The sequence below is a fragment of the Panthera tigris genome, chromosome C2 (genome assembly GCF_018350195.1).
Source record: "Panthera tigris isolate Pti1 chromosome C2, P.tigris_Pti1_mat1.1, whole genome shotgun sequence".
NCBI classification, from domain to species: Eukaryota; Metazoa; Chordata; class Mammalia; order Carnivora; family Felidae; genus Panthera; species Panthera tigris.
The window spans coordinates 71,997,078-72,012,105 of record NC_056668.1 but is presented as its reverse complement, the minus strand read 5'-3'; the positions used below and the strand labels follow the sequence as shown (position 1 = coordinate 72,012,105).

The 15,028-nt window shown below is 32.9% G+C and overlaps 1 protein-coding gene across 10 annotated transcripts in view; it reads left to right on the top strand.

Moving 5' to 3' along the window:
* The window catches only part of DLG1 (discs large MAGUK scaffold protein 1), a 272,975-nt gene that overhangs the window by 235,891 nt on the left and 22,056 nt on the right, over positions 1–15,028 (top strand). For all 10 annotated transcript variants that reach the window (XM_042956289.1, XM_042956288.1, XM_042956292.1 and 7 more), the window contains 4 exons: positions 6,348–6,389; positions 9,176–9,226; positions 10,372–10,473; positions 10,714–10,886. In XM_042956289.1, coding sequence (XP_042812223.1) covers positions 6,348–6,389; positions 9,176–9,226; positions 10,372–10,473; positions 10,714–10,886 — 368 coding nt within the window. The remainder of the gene's footprint in view (positions 1–6,347; positions 6,390–9,175; positions 9,227–10,371; positions 10,474–10,713; positions 10,887–15,028) is intronic.

Below are 15,028 nucleotides of genomic sequence, written 5' to 3'. Positions count from 1 at the left end.
CATTCAGTAAATATCGGAGCCAATGGATGAAACAAGGCATTTTTTAGCAAACAAAATTTTAAATTTAGGTGTTCTCAAATTGATTAAATATGAACGTTTACCAAATATTACTAAGTTATTTTAGGTGACAGTGACTCATAGAGGTAATATTTTGAGCTAAAGTTTCCTAGATAGTTCTTTCAATTTGGATTATTAAGCATTTTGAAGACTTATTTCTTTGTAACTCATTGTTCATTAAGGATATAACCAACATCTTTTAACTTTCTAAGATCTACATTAATAAACATTATATTTCGTAGAAGGTTTTTTCCCTGATTTATGCTAACTTTATACTGCAATCTTAATCTGAAGTGAAAGTACTCAACTTTTATTTCAACCTTAACGATTAAAGGTTTGTATTAGATTGAAGGCAGTATGCTTTATGTGTAATTATTTCTATACAGACACAGTATGTTATTTTTGCATGTGCCTTTGTAGGATTTGTCAAGAGCCACAAATTTACTATCGCTAGTGGCACCCTTTTTAAATCTTTTACCTTTGGAGAATATAATCAGTAAAAATCTTTAAAACTGGAAAGTATTTCCATAGATTGTTAATGCTATAGAATTTGAGAATGATATATTTTAGAGATGGTATGAATCAGCATAAGGATCCACAGATTTTTTAATATCTGTTGAATCATCAGAGACCTGTGGAAAACTCCTTGAAAAGGAACTAAATGAAGAATTTGTTTCCCATATTGAAACTGTTATGATGGATGATAATTACACCTTCACCACATCTTATTTCCATCTCTCATTTTGATGTTTGGGACTTGAGAAGAGAAATAAATGAAAAACAGTAACTGATTATGAGACAATGTCATTTCTAAAAGGGTTTAATTTTCCGGATGGCAACTTAAGATTCCCTTGAATAATAGGTTTTGTGCTTCATTTCACAGAAACTAAAATAATTTATTCATCTGGTAACTTGATGAGCAAATCTAGAAGATTTTATTTGGAAAAAACTGAGGGAGACAGGAAAATACGAGTAAAATTCTAAACCTCAATATGATGGCAGTTACCACATGAAATAGATGACTAGCAGTTAACAAGGTCCCCATTATTACACAACAGAAAATTCTGGGAAAAGCGTGGTTAGGGACGTTATTTGTAGCCTCAGTAATCTGTATTCTAAAGTTCCGAATACAGGAAATAAACTTAAGCAAAATCCTGTGAGGTTTTAGTATGAAGAAATAAATGTGACCTCTATAGGTATTCAGGACTTGTTGGAATAGGACTCATGAAGGGACTGAGAACAAAAAGCATAAATTATTTCAGAGAAACAAACCCATTGAAGAAATGTGGAATAACACTGAATATCAAGAAAGATGTACATCTACATGTAATTTTACATAACCTGTGAAAAATAATGTATTTAATTGAAGAAGAAAAAGAAAAAAGTGATAACCTAGAATACTTTTCATAGACATGAACTTCAAATGATTTTACAAAGAAGACAATCAAATTATTGATTTGCCCTGTTGAGAGTACAGGAAACAATGAGAGAATTTACCTTTCTAATCCTAATTTTGACTAACAGAACTAAGTAGAATATGATGGAAGTCTGAGAGAATGCAAGTAAATCATCATAGCTTGTGAAAAGCTAGAAATAGAAATGTGTGCAGCTTCTATGCTTTAAGAAGGCAACTTTGGAAAAGGTCAGAAAGAAAAAAGTAAGATTCCTTTAACAGATACTAAAAGGAAATAAGTTCAGGAGGGGCTGTATAAGGTGCTCAGAAGTGAAATCATGATGCAGTTTCAGACAAGGTTTGTACCTTTTAAATGAAGGTCAATTTTTATAGCTTTCCATTTTGTAGAACGCCTCAAAAACTCAGGCACATAGGAAAGAGATATGTAATGGGAAGCCTTTCTTCTCATCTCAAAGACTCATTTCAGCAAAGTTGTGCAGAGCTCTTAGATGCCAAAACCAGAATTACTTTTATTTGTGTAAAGAATAAGTGTAAGAATGGGAGTATTGCTTGAGATGGATGATGTGTAGTAGTTAGAGCAAAGAGAAAAGACATATATGATACATTCTCGGGAAGAGATGTCTGATTAGAAAGGTGAGACTGGATTTAGAGAGATTTGAAATGGCTGTGGTCATCAAACATCAAAATCAAAATTAAAACTTGAAGAAGAATATATTTATACCATGTATGGCAAAGGGATATCTTTGCACTACACATTTCTGACAGATCACTAAGAAATAGATTCTCTCTTCATTAGGTAACTAAACAAGGGATGTGAGAAGAATGCTAAAACAATAACAAGTGAAATAAGCATCCAAAATGACAGTTTTTACCCATCTTCTTGACAGACATTTCTTTTAAAGAAAAACCCAGTGGTAGAGTTCCGGGGAATGAGTACATTCAATATGTTATAATTATGTGTATTTGAAAAAGCATATCTTTTGACCTACTAATTCCTCTTCAAGGAATTTATCCTAAAGATGTAATCAGAGATGGTAATAAAGGCTTATACATCAGGATCTTTATTTTAATTTTATTCAGAAACTACAGTCAAAAAATTTTTGAAACCATCCTAAAATGTCTTACATTTGGGAAGTGGTTAATGAAGTATGATTGTCTATACTTTGTAATATTATATAGCCATTGAAAATCATATTAAAACATATGACATGGGGAAATGTTCATAATGTGAATGAAAAAAGTAAAATGTGAAACTACATATATCATCTCAGGTTTTTTTTAATGTTTATGTATTTTTGAGAGAAAGAGATCGCAAGCAAGGAAGGGATGGGGGGGCGGGGCGGACAGAGGATCCAAAGTAAGCTTCGTGCTGACAGCAGAGATCCCAATGCAGGGCTCAGACTCACTAACCATGAGATCATAACCTGAACTGAAGTCATACACTTAACCAACTGAGCCACTGGGGCACCCCTATTGTCTCAAATTTGTAAATAAACATATATTTAGGGCTATTTGGAATAGTGTTGCTTTGAACAATATTGTAGATGTCTGTTGGTCAACACATATATATCTTTCTGATGGGGAAATACCTGGGAAAGGAATTGGTAGGTCATAGATACATACATCTGTTCAGCTTTGGTAGGTACTGCAAGTAGTTTTCCATAGTGGCTGTACCAATTTTGCCACCCCCAGTAGTGTATGAGTTCTAGTTGCTACATATCTTCTGTGTGTTTGGCATATCTTTTTTTTTCATTTTAGCCATTCTGATGTATGGTAGGGATATCCATTGTGGCTTATTTTGCATTTCCTTGATAAGTAATAAACTTGGACACCTTTTCATATGTTTATTGGATATTTGAGTACCTTTTTGTGATGAAGTTCCTTTAAAAATACAATTTTTAGGGGCACCTGGGTGGCTCAGTCAGTTAAGCATCTGATTCAGCTCAGGTCATAAACTTGCGGCTTGTGCGTTGGGCTCTGTGCTGACAACTCAGAGCCCAGAGCCTGCTTCAGATTCTTTGTCTACCTCTCTTTCTGTTCCTCCCCTACTTGCACTCTGTCTCTCTCTGTCTCTCTGTCTCTCTCTCTCTCTCACTCAAAAATAAATAAAGACTAAAAAAAATATATATATATATGCTAGTTTTAGTTATCAGGAAGAAAGCATTTTACCTTTCTAATAAATTCTCAAGCAGTGATGATGGTGCTATTCCACGAGCCATGCTTTGAACAGCAAGATTTTATTGTAGAGTTACATAAAAGGATACTTGAAAGAACTTGAAGAATTTCATTGCCTAACGACTATTGGTAATCTTAGAGAATTTGAGATGAGTAGGAGAATTCCCCAGAAAAGACAGAAAATAGATACGTAGTAACTTTAACTTTTTGCTATATAACATGTCAAATATATTCAATAATAGAAGAATAGTAAAATTAACCCTGTAAGTATTCATTTACCCAACTTCTATAATTGTCAGACTCATGTTTAATTTTGTTTCTTCTTTACTCCTACTTACTATCTTTCACTCACTCCATTGCAGTAACTAATGTTTCTTTCTTTTACGTATTAGAGATTGTAGAGTGTAATACCAATTCTAATATAAATTTAAGATTTTTTTAATGTGTCATTCCTACTCTGGGAATGAATTTAAGGAAATAGGACAAGAGGTAAAAATAATTATTGATGTTGATGGAAAACAGCTTAAAGCAAACTAAAATGTCTAAGTAATAAGTAGTAAGGTAAATTAGGATTTATCAGTTCAATAGAATGTTATACAATTTAAAATGATTGTTTTGAAGTACATGTGGTAACAAGAAAAGAAAATTTTTTTAATATAATTTATTGTCAAATTGGCTAACATACAGCGTGTAAAGTGTGCTCTTGGTTTTGGGGGTAGATTCCCATGGTTCATCGCTTACATACGACACCCAATGCTCATTCCAACAAGTGCCCTACTCAGTGCCCATCACCCATTTTCCCCTCTCCCCTCCCCCCACTCTTTGGTCAACCCTCAGTTTGTTCTCTGTATTTAAGAGTCTCTTACAGTTTGCCTCCCTCCCTCACTGTTTGTAACTATTTTTTCCCCTTCCTTTCTCCCATGGTCTTCTGTTAAGTTTCTCAAGATCCACATATGAGTGAAAACATATGATATCTCTTTCTCTGGCTGACTCATTTCACTCAGCATAACACCTTCCAGTTTGATCCACTTTGCTGCAGATGGCATGATTTCATTCTTTCTCATTGCCAAGTAGTAGTCCACTGTATATATAAACCACATCATCTTTATCCATTCATCAGTTGATGGTCATTTAGGGTCTTTCCATAATTTGGTTATTGTTGAAAGCGCTGCTGTAGACATTGGGGTGCATGTGCCCCTGTGAATCAGCAGTCCTGTATCCTTTGAATAAATTTCTAGTAGTGCTCTTGCTGGGTCATAGGGTAGTTCTATGTTTAATTTTTTGAGGAACCTCCACACTGCTTTCCAGAGCAGCTGCACCAGTTTGCATTCCCACCAACAGTGCAAAAGGGTTCCCATTTCTCCACATACTTGCCAGCATCTATCGTTTCCTGAGTTGTTAATTTTAGCCACTCTGACTGGTGTGAGGTGGTATCTCAGTGTGGTTTTGACTTGTATTACAAGAGAAGGAATTTTTAAATATAAACTTTTAAAAAACATTTTACATATGCTTGTCATATATTATTTGATTTTACTTATAATTTTTAATGTCCTGCTGTATTTAAAATATATATAATAAGAAGGAAGTTATGTCCTTGTACCTGAAACTAACACAACATTGTATGTCAACTGTACTGCAATTATAAAAGGAAGAAAGAAAATTATACCTTGTCTTTGCAGGTTAGAATAACAGACGTAATTTTCAATGTGACAGTAGTTCAAGAACTGTTATCTTATTTTAAGTCTTAAATTCTACCATTCTCTGAAGTTTTCAGTAGTGCCTCTTGATTTTACGTGGTATGATACAGCAGATATTTCTCTTCCAGCTCTTTTCTTATCCTTTAAAAATGTTTTCCCGTGCTTCACATAAGAAATTTAGATTTCCCTCTCTCCTGTGGAAAATTTTGTTTTTTAATTTTATAAATAAAATTACTTTTTTTTAATTCATGGGAGATACTTACTGAGAGAACATTCAAAATTACATTTGCATGGGAAGAGTGCCTGGTGTTTACTGAACAATCAAGTTATGAAATGAGGTCACTCTCAAGGAGAGGCCAGGCAATTTGCGAGTAGGTGTATTTGCTTTATCTTTTGATTGCAAAGCAGCCATTGTCAGTTTTATCAAAACCGCATTTCTCAGAAACACTAGTCTATTTTAAAATACAAGTCCTACTTTCTAGAATTCCCTTCCATTTGACTTTTTTTTGAGGCATCTGAATCTATGACATCTAAAATGCTTTATATGATCTCAAAAACATGGATTTTCATTTCTCTACAGGAACAAGAAAGAAGCTGAACTAAAAGCAAGATCATTTCTTTTTTAAGACATTCCTTCATTAAAATGGCCATCTGTTTGGTCAAATACAACTTTTCTCTTTTTGGGTTCTGTGTCTACATTTGGACTAGGATCACTTTGCCCTCTTTGTCATATTCTACTTGATATTTGTCATAGATTTTGTTTGTAATCTGTGTTGTACAAAAATGGAGCATTTTCCTTAATTACAGGTTTTTTTTTCCTTCCTAATTCATACTTATTTGAAAAAAACAAAATTTTCAAGGAAAATCAAAAATGACTTTTAAAAATGGAGTATGTGATTTATATCGCAATATTTTGTAATGTCATCTTGTGTTTATCTTGATAATTTGCTTTTTTTAAACTCATGACACTTTTCTTTATTTTTTCCATTGTCCTGCAATTTCAGAGCATATAACTTCTAATGCCAGCGATAGTGAAAGTAGTTACCGTAAGTGTTTTAAGTTACTTGTTCTTTTGTAATCACAAGTAATACATACCCTTTGGGAGTTTTTGCCTTAGTGATGTGTTCTAAAAACAAAATCAGATGCGTAATACTTTAAAATCAGGGAGAGCCAAGTAAAAGTCTGTACTTCAGAAATAAAGTCCTATATGTACAACAGATAATTTCCAAAAATTTATAAAATTCTAAAATCCTTTTTACAAACAGTACTATTTGTATGCACAGTACACTTATATGTATGTATCTTTTACAAGAAAAAAATCTGGTTAAATGAGGGATAAACTTGTATTTTGCCATTTTCTTTAGTAATTTTGTTTTTAATATGAGCATTAAAATGTTTTTAAGTAATGCTAAATTTTTGTTAGCTTTATGTCCTTTTTTATTCTTTGTCACCAGTTCTGGGTTAACTGTTCTGGGTTAAGTTATTATTTATTACCAGCATCTGGTGAACATACACGATGAAGGAAAATTTTTCAACAGTTGCTCAAACAATAATACTGATTACTTTCTGGTGTACTGTGTTACATTCTTGGTATCATATTGCTAAGTGAACTATGCAAGCATGTGAAGTTTTTTTTAACAGATTTGGGCATGGGAGTAACAGGGGGAGTGCATGAATTTATCAGTTGTGGTACCGTAAAAATTAAAATTGCTTTTCTAACTTTTTTTTTTTTACTGCTGTCTAATGTGAAAGTAATCTTGATTACAGATGAGTATGGCTGCTCAAAAGGTCCATCCTGTTAATATCAGTCTCTGATATTTTTTCATGTTGACAATATATACTTTTAACCCTCATTCATTTCATTGGTTGTTATTTTTTGCATAATAGTTACATAACAATTTTCTTTTTTTTGGTATGGGAATGTGATTTCTTATTAGTGTTTTATTAATGTGTAATCAGAACTCACCATAGAGCAGTTGAGTAGCTTTCTAGTCTAAAAAGAGGTAATGAAAGTATATACTGTCTGTCTCACCATTTGCATGAATTGTTAGGTGTGGAATATTCAAATTGCATGTTTTTGCTAATATATAAACCATGTTTTACAGTACTTTAAAAAGCAGCTTGTAAGTATGTATTTTATACATTATGATAATAAATAAAACAGTGAAATACACTTTTAAAGCAGTGAAATATACTTTTAAAGCCAGTATATGAATTTAAAAGCTCTACAGCTGCATACATGTAATATAAACCAGTGACAAATTTAATGAAAAGGTTGCTATAGAATCTTGATAATCAAGGGGAATATCCTCAAATATATTATACAACATTGATTGTTTTTATTGAACTGCTTGAAGTAACAGTCCTTCCTAGTTTGTTTTCTATACGTGTGTGTGTGTGTGTGTGTGTGTGTGTGTGTGTGTGTGTGTGTGTGTATGTGTGCTAAGAATCCCAGGAATTTTTAACTCTCTCTTTAGTTCATTTTGCTGAGTGAAGATATAATTTGTAGACTTTTTTTTATTGAGGATATTCTTAAGCTCTAAGCCTTTAATCTTAAAGGATTTAACTTCTGAATTCAAATCAAAGCAAAATATATTTTCTGTCTATGTGATTCATAGTTAGAAGGGAAGGATTTAGTTTTAGTTAAAGCTTTTTTTTTTAATTGGCTTTATTAAGCAATTCATGAATTGAGCAGCATCCCATCTAGTAGTAGAAGGGAGTACCCTTATCTAAAGCTTTTTTAAACTCATTTTTTTGTTTTAATATTGTTTTTCTTTTTTTTTTTTTTTTTTTTAATTATAGCATGGGAGAGGGGCAGGGAGACAAAGGGAGGGCATCTTAAGCATCTCCACACAGAGCGTGGAGCCAGACATGGAGCTTGATCCCACAACCCCAGGATTATGACCTGATCCAAAATCAAGAGTTGGGACACTCAACCAGCTGAGCCACACAGGCACCGCTAAACTCACTTTAAATGTTATATATATATTATTTTTTCACTTTTTTAATGTTTATTTCTGAGAGAGAGAGAGAGAGAGAGAGAGAGAGAGAGAGACAGACAGACACAAGCATGAGTGGGGGAGGGGCAGAAAGGAGGAGGCACAGAATCAGAAGCAGGCTCCAGGCTTCGAGCTTTCAGCACAGAGCCTGACGCAGGGCTCGAACCCAAAAACCGCAAGATTATGACCTGAGCCAAAGTCAGATGCTTAACTGACTGAGCCACCCAGGTGCCCCATAAATGTTATATTTTTAATTGAATAAATGAATTATTAGAACAATTAGTGAATTTTTTTTACCAGTAAAATACTGACTATAGTTTTACCTTTATATTAAATTTTTTATTATAATCATAATTATAAAAAAATAAATATATCCTGTTAAATATTGTATCTGGTGGGACCAAAAGAACAACATATTCTTAATAGCAGTAAATTGCATAAATATGCATATATGTAGAACTGTTCTTTAAAAAGTTAATCTTTAAGAGACTTAATAGTTCTCAGCTTCTGAATAAAAATTAATATCACATGCTTGACATCACAAATAAGATTTTAAATAGATCTAATGATAGTTTAAAACACAGAATAACAGAAAAGTAGTTGTTAAATAGCACATTTATACTTTGTTTTTACATTTATCAAACTTATGACTTTATAATTTGCCACTTTTTTTTTTTTTTTTTTTTACTAAATCTTGCCGGAAATAATTCACAAAGTACATCTTTGCTGTTTTCTCAGGAAAGTGCCAGCAATTTATATGTTATGTATGACGAATTAAATTAGCATTAGTTATCTTAATAGATTTTCTCATCTGTATTTCAACTTTCTAATAGGTGGTCAAGAAGAATATGTCTTATCTTATGAGCCAGTGAATCAACAAGAAGGTTTGTGAAGTCTGTTGATTTATAATCTAATAGAAAAATATACTTCTTACTTTGGAAAATAGGCTAACTTACACCTCAAAATAATGTTTATTAGAATTTTGCTATATTTTTTCTATAAATATAGAAATTTGCTATATATGTATCTTGTGAAGTGTGGTTTAGTTTACAGTGTTAGAATTTAGTCATTTTGTATTAGCTGTTTTATATTGCTATTTTATTTTCTTTTTATTTATTTATTTTTTTTTTTTTAATTTTTTTTTTTTTAACGTTTATTTATTTTTGAGACAGAGAGAGACAGAGCATGAACGGGGGAGGAGCAGAGAGAGAGGGAGACACAGAATCGGAAGCAGGCTCCAGGCTCTGGGCCATCAGCCCAGAGCCCGATGTGGGGCTCGAACTCACGGACCGTGAGATCGTGACCTAAGTTGAAGTCGGATGCTTAACCGACTGAGCCACCCAGGCGCCCCGCTATTTTATTTTCTAAGCAGCTTCTTTCCAGTGTTTATGATAGGGTCACTGTCCTTCAGTGACCCTTGTTCAAAATTTTGTAAACATCTTTGATCTTTCTCTGTTTTCATCTCCCTTGTCCAGTCAGTTTCTAGGTCCTATTTATCCTTCTCTCATTATCTTCCTTATTTATAACCTTCTTTTCATCCCTCCTACCATAATTCTGATCCTATCAATCTCCCTGCTTTTAGCATAATCCTTTACAATCCAGTGTAAGGTATAATCCACTTCTATTAAATCATCTTTCTAGATTACTCCTGTAATTATATCACTTCTTACACCCAGTTTCTTTTTTGCCCTTCTTTGATCTGCTTCCTAACAATTCCTACTTCAGAAAGGATCAGTAAACACTAAACTGGTGTTTTCTCATTTGTAATGAGATGATACTAGCATTGTAGAGAAACACTATCTGCTAAATTCTGAATTTAACTTGGTTGAATTGCCAAGTTTATGACTTCTAATGGGAGATTAACTTAAGTTTAAGATCTGAAAAGTGTATAAACTAGCAAGTTAAGCATCATTGATGGAGAAAGAAAAAAATATTCTTTATAACATTTAAAGATATTTTTATTCTCTGGTGAAATACATTGATGTTTGTTGAGTGTTTATTCCTTTTAACATGCAGTTTATCTTTACAGTTAATTATACTCGACCAGTGATCATATTGGGACCTATGAAAGACAGGATAAATGATGACTTGATCTCTGAATTTCCTGACAAATTTGGATCATGTGTTCCTCGTAAGTAAGCCACATAAATATTCTTAATTATTGTTCTTAACATTTTGTCACCATGTGTCGTAAAAGCAAACATTACCGTTTTTAATGGTTTATACTAAGTTATCAGTTATTCCTCCATATTGTCCCTTTTTAAGTTTCAATTAATTGCTGTTGTGTTAAACTTAACAAAACATTATTTAAGAGAAAATGGATTTGTTATGTTTGTTAATACTAAACACTTCAAGTTATTTTCTTTTAAAGATACAACTAGACCAAAACGAGACTATGAGGTAGATGGAAGAGATTATCATTTTGTGACTTCAAGAGAGCAGATGGAAAAAGATATCCAGGAGCATAAATTTATTGAAGCTGGCCAGTATAATAACCATCTGTATGGAACAAGTGTCCAGTCTGTGCGGGAAGTAGCAGAAAAGGTAAGCACCATGGGCACCTGGCTGGCTCAGTCGGTAAAGCAGGTGACTCTTGATCTCAGGGTTATAAGTTCAAGCTCTATGTTAGATGTAGAGATTACTTAAAAATAAAAACTTAAAAAAAAAACGTACCAGAGCAATTCGAGAATATAGTTTCTAATCAGATGTGCCTTTGACAGTATAAAAGAATGATGGGATAGAAACTTCTAATTCATATTTTTGAAAAAGTATAGGCTAAATATTGTAGCATTGATCATTTTAATATTATGAATTCAGCTAAATACTTAATTTTAGATGACTTAGAAAAATACATAAAGTAGGTAAGGAAGATCAACAAAGAAAATGAGGACAGAAATGGTAACATGAATCTAAGAAGGGAGGTTGTTCTTATAAGGTCCTATACATTTGCTATACATAGACCTTGTATTTGGCAATAGCTTTCCAAATGTCTAGCATAATTAAAGAACTAAGACTAGCAATGTTCATTAATAACAATGAACCAGATGTTTAAGTATAGTTGTTCTTGTACTAAGACGAAATAAAAATTTCTCCCGAATAGTCATATTTAATTAACAACAGTGTAAAAAATGCTCAGCAGCTCTGTAACAGCAACAGATTTTCTGAAAGCATCCTTCAGATGATGATGTAGTCTGATGATATATTAACATTGAGTTAAAGCAGTTTTATGGTAAAGCCAAAACAGTGTATTCCAGACAAACTGCTATGCTCAAATTACTATTTGGACCTAGAAAGTAAACATCAATAAATTATTTTATACCTTTAAAATTAGTGGTTTAAGACTCGGTAATGGAATACCTGTAAAACATAAAGCAGTAATTCAGCATCTCAGTTTTCCATCTGTAAATACTACTCTTTTTTATAAGAGGCTTGGTTAACTCTGATTAGTTTTTAAAATTTTTTAAATGGAAATGTCCAGTGATGCCAAGAATTTGGGAAAATAGAAATCTTAGATATTTTTAGTGGATTATAAATTAATAGAACTTCTTTTGAGAAGAGTTTGGCAATACCTAAATAAATGCTTGTACCCTGTGACTCAAAAATATACTTCTTGGTATCTAAGTAGAAATTTACTTATGATGATTATGTATAAGAATGTTCATAGCTCTTTATAATAGTGAAAAATTGGAATCAACAAAGGGAAATGGTGAGGTGCCTGGGTAGCTCACTAGGTTAAGCGTCTGACTTTGACTCAGGTCATGATCTCACAGTCTGTGAGTTTAAGCTCCGTGTTGGGCTTTGTGCTGACAGCTCAGAGCCTGAAGCCTACTTCAGATTCTGTGTCTCCCCCTCTCTCTGCCCCTCCCTGCTTGCTCTCGCTCTCTCTCTCAAAAATAAATAAGCATAAAAAATTTTTTTAATAATTAAAAAAAAGGAAAATGGATAGTTAACTTATTTATGCAGTGGGATACAACAGCTAGAGTGAATAAACTAGAATATTCACTAGTGAGGTGTAACTACATTAATAAATCTCAAAATATAATGACTGTGAAGTTGCAAAGAAGACATACAGTATGATACTATCTACATAAATTTTAAAATAACATGAAACAGCCTGTATGGTTTTTGGATACATACTTAGTAAACATAAAAACATGGATGGGAATCATACACACGTATTTCAGGAATATACATAAGCCACTATTCACTGGTTTTCCTTTGGGAGGAAAGGGAAGAAAATTATAGCTTTAGCTTTATTCATGATGTTATATTTCTTCTAAATTCTTTAAAAATGTAAAAAACCACATCCTCACCCTAACTGAAAGATAATGTCCAAACTTCAAATTACTGACAAATGGAAAAGTAAGCACCAAGTCACAGCAAGCTATTTCTTGTGCAAGCCATGTAGAGAAGAAAATATTAGAAAGTTCCGTAAAGTAAGAATATTACAAGTTATGCTCTGATCACAATGCAGTAAAGCTATAAATGATGAGAAAATCAAAAACAGTAAGGCCCACCCAACTAGAAATTTTAAAACTACCTGTTAACTATTACATGAAAGAGAAAATACAAAATGAAATTATAAGTTTTCTTAATAACGACAACAGTACATATCAGAATCCATGGGATACATTTAAAAGTGATCACAAGAAAATTCACAGCCTTAAAAACTTTTCCAAACAAAAATAAATAAGAATAAGTAAATAAATAAGAATAAGTAAAAGACTAGAAAGAGAGAAAGGGAGGGCATAGTAAAAATAAAAACAAAAATTATATGATAGGCAGAAGGAAGGAAATAATAAAAATCATAGAGGAAAACAGAAAAAGAAAACAAAAAGCAATAATCGATGAAACCCAATCGATGAAACCCAAAATTGGTTCTTTGAGAAGATCAGAGTCATTAATAAATGTTTAATCTGATCAGAAAAAGAGAAAAGACAAATTATCAATATCAGAAATGGGAGAGATCAAGGGATACAGGAGTACTGATGCATAGGGGCACTTGTACCCCAATGTTTATAGCAGCACTCTCAGCAATAGCCAAGATATGGAAAGAGCCTAAATGTCCATCAACTGATGAATGGATAAAGAAATTGTGGTTTATATACACAATGGAGTACTACATGGCAATGAGAAAGAATGAAATATGGCCCTTTGTAGCAACGTGGATGGAACCGGAGAGTGTGATGCTAAGTGAAATAAGCCATACAGAGAAAGACAGATACCATATGGTTTCACTCTTATGTGGATCCTGAGAAACTTAACAGAAACCCATGGGGGAGGGGAAGGAAACAAAAAAAGAGAGAGGTTAAAGTGAGAGAGAGCCAAAGCATAAGAGACTCTTAAAGACTGAGAACAAACTGAGGGTTGATGCGGCGTGGGAGGGAGGGGAGGGTAGGTGATGGGTATTGAAGAGGGCATCTTTTGGGATGAGCACTGGGTGTTGTATGGAAACCAGTTTGACAATAAATTTCATATATTAAAAAAATTTTAAAAATAAAACCATCTCACAAAATTAAAACTAAACTAAAAACACTATATTATACTATCTTGCTTAAAGAATAATAATAATAAACACTGGTGTATAAAAGAAAAAAACAGAAATGGGAGAGATGACAATTTATAAATATTAAAAGGAAAATCAAAGAATATTAGGAACAACTTTATACCACTCAGTTCAACAATTTAGTTGAAATGGATAAATTCAGGGATGCCTGGGTGGCTCAGTCGGTTGAGCGACGAACTTCAGCTCAGGTCATGATCTCACAGTTTGTGAGTTGGAGCCCCGTATCAGGCTGTGTGCTGACAACTCAGAGCCTAGAGGCTGCTTCTGATTCTGTGTCTCCCTCTCTCTCTGCCCCTCCCCCACTGATGCTGTGTCTCTCTCTGTCTCAGAAATAAATAAACATTAAAAAATTAAAAAAAAAAAAAAAGAAATGGATAAATTCCTTGAAAGAAATAAACTACTTAAGCTTACTTAAGAAATATATCATTTGAATAGTCATATATGCTCTAAAGAGATTGATTTACATTTGAAAGTCACACACACAAAAATCTCCAGTTCCATGTGGCTTCACTAATAAATTCTACCAAACATTTAAGGAAGAATTCATACCCATTTTTACCATAAAATTTAAAAAGAGGGAGTACTGTCCAATTCGTTCTGTGAGTCCAACATTACCTAAATTTCTAAATCTGAAAACACATTACAAAAAAACTACAGACCAATATTTCTTAGGAACATATCTACAGAAATGCTAAGCAAAATTTTAGCAAGTTGAATCTTAATATATAAAAAGGATAATATGCCACTGCCAAGTAGGATTTATGCAGTGAATAGAAGGTAAATACTAGAAAATCAGTTAGTGTAACTCACCATATTAAAAAGGAACTTATGGTTCCTTTTTTTCCTAAGAAAGGAAAATCATAAAATTATCTCCAGAGTTAAAGAAAAGCATTTGACAAAATCCAACACCCATCAGAAACATGTCAAGGATATCTATTTTTACCACTTGTTTTCAGCATTATGCTAGAAGTCCTAGCCTGTGCAATAAGTCAAAAGAAGAAATAAAAGTTGTTCAGTTTGGAGAGGAAGAAGTAAAATTGTGTTCATTTGCAGATGACATGATTGTCTATGTAAAAAGTCTGATAGAATTTACCCCCAAAAAACTACTAGAATTAGTAAA